The sequence below is a fragment of the Bombina bombina genome, chromosome 7 (genome assembly GCF_027579735.1).
Source record: "Bombina bombina isolate aBomBom1 chromosome 7, aBomBom1.pri, whole genome shotgun sequence".
Lineage (NCBI taxonomy): Eukaryota > Metazoa > Chordata > Amphibia > Anura > Bombinatoridae > Bombina > Bombina bombina.
In genome coordinates, this window is record NC_069505.1 from 84,702,412 (window position 1) to 84,720,282 (window position 17,871).

The 17,871-nt window shown below is 35.9% G+C and overlaps 1 protein-coding gene across 1 annotated transcript in view; it reads left to right on the forward strand.

The window, feature by feature from the left end:
• Window positions 1-17,871, forward strand: part of LOC128636240 (mucin-5AC) — a 161,481-nt gene that overhangs the window by 113,841 nt on the left and 29,769 nt on the right. Inside the window, exons 17-21 of the mRNA XM_053689278.1 lie at window positions 2,088-2,188; window positions 6,417-6,568; window positions 6,645-6,783; window positions 9,000-9,110; window positions 11,244-11,423. Of these exons, the coding sequence (XP_053545253.1) occupies window positions 2,088-2,188; window positions 6,417-6,568; window positions 6,645-6,783; window positions 9,000-9,110; window positions 11,244-11,423 (683 nt within the window). The remainder of the gene's footprint in view (window positions 1-2,087; window positions 2,189-6,416; window positions 6,569-6,644; window positions 6,784-8,999; window positions 9,111-11,243; window positions 11,424-17,871) is intronic.

Below are 17,871 nucleotides of genomic sequence, written 5' to 3' on the forward strand. Positions count from 1 at the left end.
TAGCTCCTTTACCCTTATATTGGCATTTGAAATAGTTAATTTAACATGTGGTATCCCCACCTATTCTGAAAGTTTGTGGCCGCGCGTACCAGCTATAGATAAGCTTTGTAAACACAGCCAGCAGAAGAAATTACACTCCCAGTGCGATAAAGCAGAGATAAGGTAATAAAATGTTGATTTTCCATTGTTCTCTCAAAGTATTGGTGATTGTTTTAAGGACAGATATAAGATAAAGAAGCAGGTATATGTGCACAATGTGATACAGTAATGAGATCTGATTATACCTACAAGCTCAACCCATTTTATTAGGCTGTGGCTTCAAAACACAAAATCAGAGCTTTAATATACAGAAATAAGCCTTAAAAAGCTAATTTTCATACATTTTTTACTCTGCAGTTGGTAAAAAAGCAATTGTAAACACATTAAGGGAAAAACTATTTTACAGTATACTGTCCCTTTAAATTAAAGTAGCACTAAACATAATATAAACATATTAAATTAAAGTGTTACACTCATATACACTCATATAATATAAATATTTACATAATTATTAAAAATGAGTTTTATAAGGGTATACAGTACATGACAAGGTATTTGAATGGAAAGGGCTATATTGTGTATATATACATACATATACATGTCTAAATACAGTATGTGTATGTATGTATATATACATATTATATATGATAATACATGTGTATTTATGTGTTTCAATATGTAAATAGTATATACATACATATATACACATATAAACACATATACAAACCGATACACACATATACATATAAATGTGTGTGTGTGTTTATATGTGTATATATGTATGTATATACATATTTGCACACATAAATACACATATATACACATATATGTATATATATATATATATATAGATACATACACACACATATTCAGACATGTCTATGTATGTATATATACATTATAGCCCTTCCCATTCAGATACCTTAAAATTTGAAATAAAAGACAGAGAGTACTGTATAGTAGTAAATGGATAATACTCAGATTGGACAAAGTAATCAGTGGGTTCACCCAACGATCAGCACTAGTCCCTGTTCTATTTTTTATTTTTAATATTAATACTATTTTAATATTTTTAATAATGAGTTGGAGGAAGGACTAAATAGCAACATGTATACTTTTGCAGATGAGTCTGTAAGGTGAGGTGGGCCAGAGAAGGATATAATTGTTTTGCTAGGGGGTTTACAAAAAATTGGAAGAATGAGCTGGTAAATGACAGAAGAGATTTAATACTGGTAAATGTAAGGTTCTACATTTTGGAAGTTAAAACTATGCAGGCTACCTATTATTTAAATAGGACTATACTTGGAAAGATAGAGGAAGAAAAGCAGCTATCTGTACTTATAGATAACAAGCTACAATGTGTGTTCAATAGAAAGGCAGCAGCTTTTACAGCTAATAAGATACTAGCATATATTAAAAGAGACATGGAAGGGAGGAGATTCAAGGGAGGAAAGGATAATTCTATCATTAAATGAAGTGCAGTTCTGGGGAACAATTAAAAAAAAGGATATATTAGATTTTTTTAATAGAAGGGCCACAAACCTAATAAGGGATCTAATAAGGATATAGACTATAAGTTGGGGTTAGCCAAAGAGTGTGAGTGTTGCTATGATTATTTTGTATTAATATACTCAAGGCTCATATACTGATTTGGTGGAAGTGCTCTTTATTTCAAGGCGATCAATTGTGACAAGAGGTCACAATTTAAGGCTAGAGGAACAGAGATTTAATCTCCAGCAACATTAACATTTGTTCACTGTAAGAGCAATACAATTGTGCCTATTGAGGTAGTGAATGTAAATAACATATACTTTTAAAAATGGCTTAGATACCTTTCTAGCTAGTAACTGAATTCTTGAATATGATTGCTTGTGTTAAATGGATCAGCTTTATAATTGATTTTGTATAATTTGAACTCAATGGACTTCAATCTTCTTTCCACCATATCTACTATGTTATTATATTACTAAATAAAATGTAAATTTCCTGTAGTGTATTAACCCGGTATGATAAAAACACCCAACTGACAAGTTTATTTCTTTTTCTAGTATGTACTGCTCCAATGGTCTTTGTTGATTGCAGCAAATCTGAACCAGGCACCAATGGAGCTGAATGCTTTAAAAGTTGTCAAACTCTGGATTTGCAGTGTGTAAGTATCACAGATATGAATGGCAAGGATGTCTGTTAATATTATTTTAGCATTATAACAGAACATGCAGTAATTTTATGTTCTACAAAAGAGCCATGAAACCTAAGTCCTAGAAGCTGAACGCACCCTGTGCTTTTAATTTGACCACTCAAACACTGCAACATCTAATTTGGCCCATTTTTAACATTGCAGCTCAATATCTCCTTTTTCACTATTTTTGAATACAATATATTGTACATACCATAGCTTTTTGCCTCCAAGATGATGTGGGATGAACTTAAAAGTGCTGCTGTTTTTTACATTATTGATATGATTTATCTAACTGACCTGGGACCCATTATCCTCTTTATTTGTGCCTCTTGGACAAAGATGTGAACAGGAGTTCATCCAGGAGGTAAAAATATTTTCCCCCTGTGGCTATGCCACAGGTTTGCCATCTGAAAATATGGATGTATCTGCCTTGGATGCGCCCTTTTACTGGATGCTGTCTCCTGCAGCTGCGATAAAAATGGTAGAGGAAAGTCCATTACAACAGTATTAACGAAACAATGTTGGATGCGCCTAATACTCTAAATATTAGCGTATAATAATAGTTGTGATTTGTAGTGCAATATGTGTAATACAAAAAATGATTGTGTGAACAAAAATGTGTGGTATGTCTAAACACAACTCACTAAGCAATAGGTCTATACACAAATTGCTGTGTATTCCGTATAAAATACAATATCCATTGCCCAAATATATAACTATTGTTGTGAATATACTATTAAAGGATAGAGATGTCTCCACTATGTAAAACATATGACGAAAATGTCCTGTAAAAAAACAAAGGCTGCAGACTTCTTCCAGAGCTTGCTGGCAATGCAAGTGATTCGGATCTAAAAATGAAGTGGAACAGAAAAAGGCGCCACAATAGTGCACAATAAGTTGTACTTGGTCTACAAACATGCAGATTATATTATTTAACAAAGTATAAGGCACTTGAGAAGTGCCATAAACTCCTGCTGGACCTTTAGTAGCTGTCTAGATAGCTATCCCCTCAGCAATGCAATAACACCAGCTGTGGATATTCTACGGTCCGGAATTGGCTTTTATTAGTGCCAACCCAATCTCTGCACAAGATGGAGGCAATATATTCCTCTGGATATGGCACTTGAAATCACAATGGTGATATAGGAGTGATAGGGAGATAATAGTAACAGATAAAAAGTCAAGATCCAAAAAGTCTAAAACATAAACAGACTTTTATTAAAATAGTAATATCATACAACGTGTTTCTCGGTCGTACTGACCGTTTCATCAGGTGTATACATCATTAAAACTATCACGACTTTTAAACCCTTTTCAGCGTCTAATGCTGTTTAGAGCGCAGATGCATGGGTTCACCTGCACAAATGAGCTATCTTCATTCCTAGTTCCCAATTGTGATTGGAGTGTGAACAACCAATGCTAATATGAGGAAACAATCACACCCCCCTTAAAGTAAACATGTACAATATATTGTCTTGCCGACACAATTCATCGATTCAATGTTACTGGAGGAAATACAGATTATGTAGCCAATTCATAGAGTTTGAACTGTTCATCTCATATATGAAAGTGAACCCCTGCAAATGGCTAATAAAAAATATTTCTATTATTATCTAAAACATTTCATATAGCATGTCATTAATCTATACATATATCTTTACGGACTTGATTGTATGAATAAAACAAGTTAATTAACAATATTTACAAGAATTAATAGATACAATCATATGTGTATCTAGTGGGATAATACAGCATAAATACATAATATACAGAACCTTTTAAAAAAATATATATACATACAAAAATATATTTCAACCCATAAATATTATATGATGCCTCCATCTTGTGCAGAGATTGGGTTGGTGCTCATGTAAGCCTTTCCGGATCGGGGAATATCCACAGCTGATGTTATTGCGTTGCTGAGGGGATAGCTATCTGGACAGCTACTAAAGGTCCAGCATGCAAGTGCCTTATACAAGTGCCTTATACTTTGTGAGTATAATATAAACTGCGTGTTTGTAGACCAAGTACAACTGATTGTGCACTATTGTGGTGCCTTCTTCTGTTCCACTTCATTGAAAGTCCATTACATCTTCCATGGCCCACCAGCTATTATCATGAACATTTACACATGACTAACATATAAGTGGAATTAAAAAAGAGCACCTCATGGTGCAGAAACATTTTGTCTGAATGAGAAACAGGCATGTATAGCGCTCACGTATACCGCAGAGGAGGAGAACTAGAGTGGTTATCCCAGCTTATAGGGAACAATTATATCAAAACCAGCACTGAACTTTTCACCAATGGAGACCTAAAAGGAATTAGTCAGCTGGAGAGTATAAGGCCCTGTCTGCTTTGCATGCACTTCCCTACAGTGCAAACTTACATGTGAGTACCCATTTGTGACAATTATTGGAAACGTCACTCTCCTCACAATGCCCTCAACTGCACTAGCCCCCCCTACATTTCAGAACTTGTCTCCAGATACTCTCCCTCCCGTCCCCTTCGATCAGCTCAGGATCTCCTCCTCTCCTCCTCTCTTGTTACTTCCTCACATTCCCGTCTACAGGACTTCTCCAGACTGGCCCCGATCTTGTGGAACTCCCTGCCTTGCTCCACAAGACTCTCCCCTAGTTTTAGCAGCTTCAAGCGCTCCCTAAAAACTCTACTATTCAGGGATGCTTACAACCAACACTAACCTTTCCTAACTACAATGCTTTCCCCTTGAACCCCTTAGAATGTAAGCCTATGAGCCTAGCTGTTTTCAGATTGCCTTCATAAGAGCCGACTACAACAGTGAAACTCTTGGTACCCACTTGTTCTCTGCAAAAGCTATCCTGTATATTGACTATGTTTACAGCGCTGCGGAATCTGTTTGCGCTCTACAAATACCTGATAATAATAATAATAAAAACATCCTTTATGTTTGTCTTTTCTGCGCCCATTGGACACTCCTTTCTTCTCTTTTCTATTGAAAGGATAGGAATACCACACTCCTAACTGATTACCACTTCCCAAATATCCTGGGAGACCGCTTGGCATAAGTCAGCTGGAGACTTAGAAACCCAGCCTTTGTTCACTGCACCATTTCACAGTGCAAATCACTATGTGAATGTCCATTTTACAAACCAGGATCTCTGCACCATTAGGCACTCTTTTTTATTCCACTTATAGATCATACTGGCAAGCCCAATCCACCAGAAGAGCTTACTTGTGGACCCTTTACCTACCACTTAGAGACATTCTTTTCTTTTATTACCATTATTTTCTTTCTTATTTTTTATTTATTTTTTTAGTTTGTTTATTAGTTTTAGTATAGCACCCTCTACATTTTCTATCTTTTTGAGAAAAACTGTTGTTTTATTACATGACTAACATAGTCTGAGATTTCCACACACTTCTACACTTTTAGAAGAATTTTGTCCAACTGAGCCCGGGGGTTAAGAGTTATCTTTTTATTAGCGTACCTACTGGCTATTCACTCTCCTATTTTTACTGTGTGGTGGCCATCTTTAAGATGTCAAAAGCTAGTCCCTGCACACATGGAGAAGGAGTGTTTTTCTGCTTTGAAAGTGTCTGCCTTATACACTTAGTTATATTGTTTTATTAAGGGCTGTTTTTATACTAATATTCAGTTATGCTGTTATTATTATAGCTCAGTGGGGCTACAGTCATTTATTCCAGCAGTGTTTTCAAATAGACTTGCCAATTCAAATGCTTTGTAAGTATCTGAATGCGGATGAAGACAGTTCAGCTCTACTTGGAGCCGTATTTATTCTTGTGAAATTGCAACAAACTACATCTGTGCAAAGTGTGTTGTACTTTAACAAGAATGAAACCTGCAATGGCACAAGAGGCCACCTTCTTCTGCATTTGGATGCTAACATCCGAATGCCTACATCTATTTGCCACTATACATTTCTTCGAAAAGATCTGAATGACACAAGTGACGCTGACCGCCTACTTCCAAATTAGGATTCTCACAAATGCACATCTATAATATCTACTATGATAAAAAAAGGGCAAAAAACGAATTAACCATAAAATCAGGAACTATTCACGTTGACACAAAATGAAGGCTAGTGCAAAGCATTGAAGAGAGTGGTATCTTTGGAGCTTTGAAAGTGAGGAAGAAAAGTTTTTTTGACAGGAAAATATTTTTTATACTTAATTTTTTTGTCTTTGGTTCCCATAGTACAGCACAAGATGTAAATCTGGCTGTGTCTGCCCTCCTGGACTTGTTTCTGATGAAAATGGTGGCTGCATCGATCCTATCAATTGTCCATGCATTCACAATGAGGCCATTTATAATACAGGCGACGAGATCAAAATTAGATGTAACACTTGGTATGTATAGACAATTAATAAAGTTTATTTCAAAGTGGAGGATGACTGCTTATATATGCATCATGTTTTCCCACAGTGTTTGCAAGGATAGAATGTGGAAATGTACCAACAATACTTGTCTTTCAACCTGTACTGTTTATGGAGATGGACACTATATTACATTTGATGGGAAACGTTACAGCTTTAATGGAGACTGTCAATATACTCTGGCAGAGGTACTGATCTTGCCCTATTATAAACACGTAAAAAAGTAATGATAAGAACTAACCAGATTGTATAAATATGTAATAAAATGTGTAAAGATTAGAGATGAAGATCAAAATGTACTTTATTATGAAAAAACATTTTATATTCAGCAATTTTATTGTTTTCTTCAGCTTTAAATTAAAAGCAAAGACTATTCTGTAATCGCAATAGAACAATATATTTTCACTGATCACTCCTTTTTACATTTAAACTGACTATTTTATCTAAAAAAAATGTATTTAGAAAAAGCTCTAAATCGAAAGCACTGTCCTTTGCATATCAAACTATTTGTCCCTTGATGTAACGTAAGGTGTCCAATTTTGCATAGACATCTACAGAATATATTGGGCTGATTTAAGCTTTAAACTGTCGGGACTTGAACACAGAAATAGTAAATGATCAACAAAACCTTAATTTTTTTTTTTACAACTTTATAAATGAAAGAAAAATGGATAATTCCACATCTTTGGGTATAAACATATAACATAAAACTCAATGATTTTCATAAATATAGTAAAAGATCTGTATTTAAGCATGTTAACATATAGAAACAGTAATATGATAAGAGCAAGATAGTCCATTCTGTCAATAATTAATTCTCAAGTATTAACATTATTCATTTTCATAATATCCTTCTGCATATTTCAGGTATTCTTGAATTCCATTAAAGCATTTGTTATTTCCTCCATAGGGCCGAATTATGATACTGAGGATGCAGCAGTTTCCGCGCAAGCCTTCAGGCTTACGGAAACATAAATTAAGAAGCAGCGGTCTTAAGACTGCTGTTCCTTAACTCATCCGCCATGGATATGATCGGGAGGAATGACACCCCCTGCAAGCGGCCGATTGGCCGCGAATGTGCAGGGGGCGGTATTGAACTAGCATTTCATACAAAATTCTTGTGCGATGATAAATGCCGACAGCGTATGTTGTTGGCATTTATCAATGTCAGGCGAACATGAAAAGTGCTTACACAAATTATTACTAAACCTGTTCCATAACTTGAGATTATGACCCTTTTTTTCCGGTATTTTTTTTTTTTTTTTATTGCGGGGGTGTGTGAAAACAGCTTAGTGATAATAAATTTGATAAAGTGCAAATAAGTATAAGTGCAATATCTATTAAAAATGAAGGATATGCCCATCCAAAATAATGATAGTAAGAACAAATGTATTGATCAAAGCCTTCAGATGGTCCTCAAGTAAGAGAAAACAGAATATAGTGTAATACTGTAAATGAATAATAATTCCAATTTTGATGGACGATTCACTACTCACACATAATAGAGCTAAGACAAACTCTGTGTAAAGCGCACATGCACTTTTATACTGGTAGGCAAACAGTATCCCATGGCATGTATAATAAAAATAATTTATTAAAATAATAAAAAGTCAAATGCTCAGTGTATTTTGTTAGTGCGTAGGGTTCCAATATGAGATAGTAAATAAACACTGTCCATAGTTTACCAACAAACCAGATGGACACAGATAGAGAACATTCATATTGTTGCTCCACACACTGCTATCTCCAACCGGCAAGGTTTCGCTCTGCCCCTGACTTCACTGGCACGTGATGGCGTGTACAGCGTAGGTAAAGTTCCAACGTACATTTTGCTGTTTGCTAACACCAATCAGCAAGCACTACCCAGGTGCTGAACCTAAAGTGGGCTGGCTCCTAAGCTTTCATTCCTGCTTTTGAAATAAAGATACCAAGAGAACGCAGAGAATTGATATTAGGAGTAAATTAGAAAGTTTCTTAAAATTGCATGCTCTGTCCAAATCATGAAATAATAAATTTGGGTTTAGTTTCCCTTTAACATATCTGGTGAGTCAATGATAAGCAGCTTATGTGTGTAGCCACCAATTACCAGCTAGCACCCAGTATTTCATTGCTTCTGACCTTTATATCCCTTCAAATACTTTTTGTCTTATCTCCTATAAGCTATGCAATGTAAGATCATTAAGTCATTGTCAGTTTTATTTTATGGACATTATACAATTTTAGTAGAACAATGTCTAGGTTACTTATAATATGCTTTTGACGCTATGCTCTCCAGAACTGTACACAATATTAAAATCAAATCTAACTACTGATAATTAATGTGGTATAAGAACCTCATGTTTTCTGCTACTGAACTCAACAGTTTTAAAATAAAATACATTTCTTACCTCTGTGTAACATCAAGGATTACTGCAACCTGAATTCCAGTGAAAGCAACTTTAGGATTATCACTGAGAACATCGCATGTGGTACAACAGGAACCACCTGCTCCAAATCTATCAAGATCTTTCTAGGGGTGAGTTAAGCATTTTCTTCCCTTTGCAATAAATTAATTTTATATAAATGCCAGTTGTATAACATTAGTTTGTCTAGTATAGGGTGACCAGATCCGAGGAACAAAAAAAAAAGGTCACTTCATTAATAACACACAACATAATTAAAACAAAAAGAATGAATTATTAGACTAGGTTTTGGTTGCAACATTTCAAACCATTTATTGTAAATTAAATAATGAATGAAAATAGCTATAATCACTTTTTTTAGTTAAGAACTTCCCAAGCAACATTGCTGAAAACATACAGATGTCAATATAACAAGATATGCAATATATACCACTAGCGTGCAGGGGTGGGCTGATTAGCCGGGCAAATAGTACCTAGACCGAGGGCCCAGCATGTCAGGGGGCCCACAAATGGCATCTCCATGGGTCCTGGTATGCTGTTTAAGCTGGGGCTTACAGCTGTCTTATCAGTAACTAAGTAGTGGGTTTATTGGAGGACCTGACATCAGAGTGGGGGCCTTGTGTCTGGATGTGGGGTTTGCTGCTTGGGGGCCCTATAGTGTGCGGGTAGTCTTGTCGGGGGTCTGTTGCTGTGAGGGCCATGGAGTGTGCATTCTGACCCTGGAGGTTGGGGGCCCTTTCTCTGGCACTTGACATTGGGGGTCATTGCCCTGGAGGTCGGGGGGGGGGGGGCTGGTAGGGGTAGGGCAGGAAGGCTACTATGTTCATTTGCATACATTTGAATACATTTGGGTCAGTGTGAGACAGTGGAAGCCCTTCCCTAATTTTTGCCCGGGGGCCCTGATTGGTCTCAGTCCACCCCTGCTAGCGTGTGTAAATGGTGATTTTTAAAAAATAAATTTGTTAGGCAGAAGACTCCATCTTTATATAACCAAATTTTATTATTTGAAAGATGATTGTTCTACCTCTCACACACCCTAACACATCTAGTAATATAAATATAATATTCACAACATATATCACTTCACAATAAAATACATTATTAGTTATTAAAGGGACGTTAAATACTTTAAGATGGTAATATAAAATATAAAAGATAAATCATATATATAAAAAAACATTTTCAACATACTTTTATTATTTATTTGGTCCCCTTTTCCTGTAATTCCTTTCAGAAACTGTGAGCTTTTCATTTATTTTGTCGATATATTTTAGCGCTGTGATGGACATAAAAATAATACCAGTGCATGTGTTGCGTATATATAATTCAAATGAAATAAGTACACAGTCATAGGGATGGGTGAATGTTTCTAAAAATTCAAAATTTAAAACAAATTTTGATACATTCGTTCGTTCAAATCGAATTTCGAATGTTTATATAACATTCTAACATTTTATTTTCAAATTTTCATTTTCGAATTTTTCAATAAAATAAAATAAAATAATAGAATGTTTAGCTATGTATTAGAAATATGACATTCAAATTCGAAAATAGTATTTCTAGTCTACAACTTTGTTTAATAAATGTAATATTGGAATTTGAATGCTACATTCGAATTTGAAATAGTATTTCTAGTCTAATACTGTGTTTTTTAAATGTAATATTCGAATTTGAATGTGACATTCGAATTCGAAAATAATATTTCTAGTTTACAACTTTGTTTAATAAATGTGATATTCGATTTGAATGTGACATTCAAATTCAAAATAGTATTTCTAGTCTAATACTGTGTTTTATAAATGTAATATTCAAATTTGAATGTGATATTCGATTCAAATGTGACATTTAAATTTGAAAATAGTGTTTCTAGTCTACAATTGTGTTTTATAAATGTAATATTCAAATTCGAAAGTGACATTCAGACACTGTAAATAACATTCCAAAAAATAGAATTTTTAAGAATATTCGTTCTTATCAACATTCTATTATGTAAATTGAATTTCTACAATAACATTCGTTCTAACATTCGAATTCAAATATAAACACATTCGCCCATCCCTACACAGTCATGCTAAAAAAAAATACTTTTTGTTGTCCCTTCAAAAAGTTCTGGGGACAAAGGGTCAGTATATTAAAACAGGACAATCCAGTTAAAACGGGACATCTGGTCACCCTAATCTAATACCTTTATTTTCACTTACAATTGTCTTGCTAGTATTCTGACTATAATAAGATTTTCTCTACAGACCTTTGAGCTTATCCTTGCTGACGATCATCTAAATGTAATAGAAAGAGGCTTCGGAGTGCCTGTTCCATACAGGGTCCGTTTAATGGGTATTTATTTGGTGATAGAGACTAAGAGTGGATTGCTGCTGTTGTGGGATAAGAAAACCAGCATATTTATCAAAGTATCCAGTGAATATAAGGTATGTAAAAAACAGTGGACTGTTTCCCATTATGTAATGCAGTAACTCTCAGAATATATTTCAAAACATGTTTCCTTAGTTGCCAAATGTATCTTCCTTGCATATTTAATGAAAGGAAAGGGAATCCTTTTTTATCTGGCAAATAGTAGCGCACACATATTTAGATTACATTTAGAAGGAAAAAAAATGGTTTTATATCACGATATCTTAAAATGCAAAACTATATAAAAAGAAAACAGAATTCCATATAAATAACATGATTTAAATATATTTTAAGTGTTCGAGAAATACTGGAATACAAATACAATAGAATTATTAAAGGGATATAAACACCAACAATTTTCTTTTGTGATTCAAACAGAACATACAATTTTTAAAAAGGTTTTCAATTTACTTCTATTTTCAAATTTGCATCATTCCCATGATATTCTGTATTGAAGAGATACCTAGGTAGGCATCTGGAGCACTAAATGGCAGGAAATAGTGCAGCCATCTAGTGCTTCTGCAAATGAATAACATTCTTATAAAACTGCTGCCATATAGTGCTCTAGAAACGAGCCGGCTCCTGAGCATATGCCAATGCTTTTAAACAAAAGATTCCAAGAGAACGAAGAAAAAATGATACTGGAAGTAAATTAGAAAGTTGTTTAAAATCACATGCTCTATCTGAATCATGAAATACAAATTGTGGGTTTCATATACATATAAATATTTTAATTTAGCACTCCATTCATTTTTTTTTCTCATACAGATGAATGTTTGCCATTTCTTTTAGCTGAGATCTTTAGCAATTCTGTAACCCTGCACTTGGGTTGAGTTATCTTGTAAAAGGGAGAGTAAACACCTTCGGCTAGATTTAGAGTTCTGCGGCCAAACTGGTACGTTAGCTACGCCGGCTTTTTTTCGCCCGCACCTTTTAAATACCGCTGGTATTTAGAGTTCACAGAAGGGCTGCGTTAGGCTCCAAAAAGGGAGCGTATAGCACATTTACCGTCACTGCAACTCTAAATTCCAGCGGTGCTTACGGACGCGCCCAGCTTCAAAAACGTGCTCGTGCACGATTCCCCCATAGAAAACAATGGGGCTGTTTGAGTTGAAAAAAAACCTAACACCTGCAAAAAAGCAGCGTTCAGCTCCTAACGCAGCCCCATTGTTTTCTATGGGGAAACACTTCCTAAGTCTGCACCTAACACCCTAACATGTACCCCGAGTCTAAACACCCCTAATCTTACACTTATTAACCCCTAATTTGCCGCCCCCGCTATCGTTGACCCCTGCATATTATTATTAACCCCTAATCTGCCGCTCCGTACACCGCCACAACCTATTTTATCCCTATGTACCCCTAATCTGCTGCCCCTAACACCGCCGACACCTATATTATATTTATTAACCCCTAATCTGCCGCCCCCAATGTTGCCTCCACCTACTTACAATTATTAACCCCTAATCTGCCGACCGGATCTCACCGCTACTCTAATAAATGTATTAACCCCTAAAGCTAAGTCTAACCCTAACACTAACACCCTCCTAAGTTAAATATAATGTTATTCTAACTAAATAAATTAACTCTTATTAAATAAATTACTCCAATTTAAAGCTAAATATTTACCTGTAAAATAAACCCTAATATAGCTACAATATAAATTATAATTATATTGTAGCTATTTTAGAATTAATATTTATTTTACAGGCAACTTTGTAATTATTTTAACCAGGTACAATAGCTATTAAATAGTTAATAACTATTTAATAGTTACCTAGTTAAAATAATTACAAAATTACCTGTAAAATAAATCCTAACCTAGGTTACAATTAAACCTAACACTACACTATCATAAATTAATTAAATACAATACCTACAAATAAATACAATTAAATAAACTAACTAAAGTACAAAAAATAAAAAAGGACTAAGTTACAAAAAAATAAAAAATATTTACAAACATTAGAAAAATATTACAACAATTTTAAACTAATTACACCTACTCTAAGCCCCCTAATAAAATAAAAAAATGCCCTACCCTATTCTAAAATAAAAAAGTACAAAGCTCTTTTACCTTACCGGCCCTGAAAAGGGCCCTTTGCGGGGCATGCCCCAAAGAATTTAGCTCTTTTGCCTGTAAAAAAAAACATACAATACCCCCCCCCAACATTAAAACCCACCACCCACATACCCCTAATCTAACCCAAACCCCACTTAAATAAACCTAACACTAAGCCCCTGAAGATCTTCCTACCTTATCTTCACCACGCCGGGTATCAGCGATCCATCCAGGCTCCGATGTCTTGATATAAGCCCAAGCGGGGGGCTGAAGACATCCATCCTCCGGCTGATGTCTTGATCCAAGCGGGCAGAAGAGGACATCTGGACCGGCAAACATCTTCATCCAGGAGGCATCTTCTATGTTCTTCCATCCGATGACGACCGGCTCCATCTTGAAGACCTCCACCGCGGATCCATCCTCTTCTTCCGACGACTAGACGACGAATGAAGGTTCCTTTAAGGGACGTCATCCAAGATGGCGTCCCTCAAATTCCGATTGGCTGATAGGATTGGCTGATCAGCCAATCGAAATTAAGGTAGGAAAATTCAAGTTCAATCCGATTGGCTGATCCAATCAGCCAATCAGATTGAGCTCGCATTCTATTGGCTATTCCGATCAGCCAATAGAATGCGAGCTCAATCTGATTGGCTGATCGGATCAGCCAATCGGATTGAACTTGATTCTGATTGGCTGATTCCATCAGCCAATCAGAATTTTCCTACCTTAATTCCGATTGGCTGATAGAATCCTATCAGCCAATCGGAATTCGAGGGACGCCATCTTGGATGACGTCCCTTAAAGGAACCTTCATTCGTCGTCTAGTCGTCGGAAGAAGAGGATGGATCCGCGGTGGAGGTCTTCAAGATGGAGCCGGTCGTCATTGGATGGAAGAACATAGAAGATGCCTCCTGGATGAAGATGTTTGCCGGTCCGCATGTCCTCTTCTGCCTGCTTGGATCAAGACTTCAGCCGGAGGATGGATGTCTTCAGCCCCCCGCTTGGATCAAGACATCGGAGCCTGGACGGATCGCTGATACCCGGCGAGGTGAAGATAAGGTAGGAAGATCTTCAGGGGCTTAGTGTTAGGTTTATTTAAGGGGGGTTTGGGTTAGATTAGGGGTATGTGGGTGGTGGGTTGTAATGTTGGGGGGGGGGTATTGTATGTTTTTTTTTTACAGGCAAAAGAGCTGAATTCTTTGGGGCCTGCCCCGCAAAGGGCCCTTTTCAGGGCTGGTAAGGTAAAAGAGCTTTGTACTTTTTTATTTTAGAATAGGGTAGGGCATTTTTTTATTTTGGGGGTCTTTGTTATTTTATTAGGGGGCTTAGAGTAAGTGTAATTAGTTTAACATTGTTGTAATATTTTTCTAATGTTTGTAAATATTTTTTTATTTTTTGTAACTTTGTTCTTTTTTATTTTTTGTACTTTAGTTAGTTTATTTAATTGTATTTATTTGTAGGTATTGTATTTAATTAATTTATTGATAGTGTAGTGTTAGGTTTAATTGTAGATAATTGTAGGTATTTTATTTAATTAATTTATTGATAGTGTAGTGTTAGGTTTAATTGTAACTTAGGTTAGGATTTATTTTACAGGTAATTTTGTAATTATTTTAACTAGGTAGCTATTAAATAGTTATTAACTATTTAATAGCTATTGTACCTGGTTAAAATAATTACAAAGTTGCCTGTAAAATAAATATTAATCCTAAAATAGCTACAATATAATTATAATTTATATTGTAGCTATATAAGGGTTTATTTTACAGGTAAGTATTTAGATTTAAATAGGAATAATTTATTTAATAAGAGTTAATTTATTTTGTTAGATAAAAATTATATTTAACTTAGGGGGGTGTTAGGGATAGGGTTAGAATTAGCTTTAGGGGTTAAAAAATTTATTAGAGTAGCGGTGAGCTCCGGTCGGCAGATTAGGGGTTAATACTTGAAGTTAGATGTCGGCGATGTTAGGGAGAGCAGATTAGGGGTTAATACTATTTATTATACGGTTATTGAGGCGGCAGTGAGGCGGATTAGGGGTTAATACATTTATTATAGTAGCGGTGCGGTCCGGTCGGCAGATTAGGGGTTAATAAGTGTAGGTAGGTAGCGGCGACGTTGGGGGGGGGGGGGCAAATTAGGGGGTAATAAATATTATGTAGGTGTCGGCGATGTTAGGGGCAGCAGATTAGGGGTACATAGGGATAACGTAGGTTGCGGCGGTGTGCGGTCGGCAGATTAGGGGTTAAACATTTTTAATAGAGTGGTGGCGATGTGGGCGGACCTCGGTTTAGGGGTACATAGGTAGTTTATGGGTGTTAGTGTACTTTAGAGCACAGTAGTTAGGAGCTTTATAAACCGGCGTTAGCCCAGAAAGCTCTTAACTACTGACTTTTTTCTGCGGCTGGAGTTTTGTCGTTAGATTTCTAACGCTCATTTCAGCCACGACTCTAAATACCGGCGTTAGAAAGATCCCATTGAAAAGATAGGATACGCAAATGGCGTAGGGGGATCTGCGGTATGGAAAAGTCGCGGCTGCAAAGTGAGCGTTAGACCCTTTCCTGACTGACTCCAAATACCAGCGGGCGGTAAAAACCAGCGTTAGGAGCCTCTAACGCTGGTTTTGACGGCTACCGCCCAACTCTAAATCTAGCCGCTTGTGAATTGTATGTTTAGTTATTGGTAAGGAAACAACATTGCATTATATTTTCATTATTTATTTTGTCTCCTTTTCATGTAAGTTAGCTCTGACAAACTGCCCTGCTTTTCAGGGCTAACTCTGCTACATATATGTCCCTAATTGGATTGATCAGATAACAACTGCAAAACAAGGTGCTTTATACTAACTTTATGACAGTAGCTCGCCTTATTGTCTGTGGAATAAAGCACATATTGGCTCCTCTAAATAAGGCAATTGTTTGGTGGAGTTTGACCAATGAAAAATAATTGCATTAAAAAAAGTTGTTTAACGTCCCCTTAAATGAAGCATCTGTAACACTAAGAGGTTCAGCACACAGGAGAGTTAGCTCTCACATGTTAAAACAGTCTTTTAATTGAAAACAAGAGAAATACAAGGAGACAGTGGAGTCAGTCTGCCATTCAACCTGCTTGAAAGGAGGGGACACCAGATGCTGGTGGTGTTTATTTGTTCCTCCATGGTCTCAGTGAGTTGCAACTACCTTTGGAGTGTTTCTAAGAATGGGCGATTGGCGCAGTGTAGAGAAGGGACTAAGACTGTGAGATAATAGGTGACGGAAGTTTAGGGACAGTCAAGTAAAAAAAAAAAACTTTCATGATTTAAATAGGGAATGTAATTTTAAACAACTTTCCAATTTACTTTAATCACCAATTTGGCTTTGTTCTCTTGGTATTCTTAGTTGAAAGCTAAACCTAGGAGGATTATATGCTAATTTCTTAGACCTTGAAGGCCACCTCTGCATTTGACTGTTTTTCACCACTAGAGGGTGTTAGTTCATGTATTTCATATAGATAACATTGAGCACATGCACATTAATTTACAGAGGAGTTAGCACTGTTTGGCTAAAATGCAAGTCTGTCAAAATAATTGAAATAAGGGGGCAGTTTGCAGAGGCTTAGATACAAGGTAATTACAGAGGTAAAAAGTATAATATTATAACAGTGTTGGTTATGCAAAACGGGGGAATGGGTAATAAAGGGATTATCTATCTTTTAAAACAACAGAAATGCTGGTGTTGACTGTCCCTTTAATATTTTCTGTAATGTTAGTTTTTTTATAGTTTAAGCTTCGGTTTTATTTTTTTCACAGGTAAGTTTTTATTGATTTTAAGGTAGTTAGTAAATTGTAACTTTAATTTTACATTAGGGGGTGTTAGGTTTAGGGGTTAATAGGTTTAATTTAGGTAGTCACAATGTGGAGGGGTGGTGGTTTAGGGGTTAATAGGTTAATTTTAATAGTAACAATGTGGGGGTGGCGGTTTAAGGGTTAATAGGATTATTGTAGTAGTGATGTGGAATGGCGGTTTAGGGGTTAATTGGTTTCTTTTAGTAGTAGCAATGCGTTTATAAGTTAATCAGTTTATTTAGTGTTGGTAATGTGGGGGGTGGCAGTTTAGGGGTTATTAGACTAGGGGCTTATGTTAGGTTTTTGTAAAACTTTCTTTTCTCCATAGATTGCAATGGGGAATGAGAAAATGTGGTAGCAATTTTTCTCCATTTATCTCTATGAGGGAATACGTGCACGCCAAGTCAGAAAGTTTTATGGTGACACAACAAAAGAAAGTTTTATGGTGACTTGCCGGCGCTATGGAAATAGCAGTAAGGACCCACTTTGCGCGGTGTGTACGCAAGGGTTTACTGCACAATTTGTAATCTTGGTGTTGGTTCTTTGTTGAAAGCTAAACCTAGGTAGACTCATATGCTAA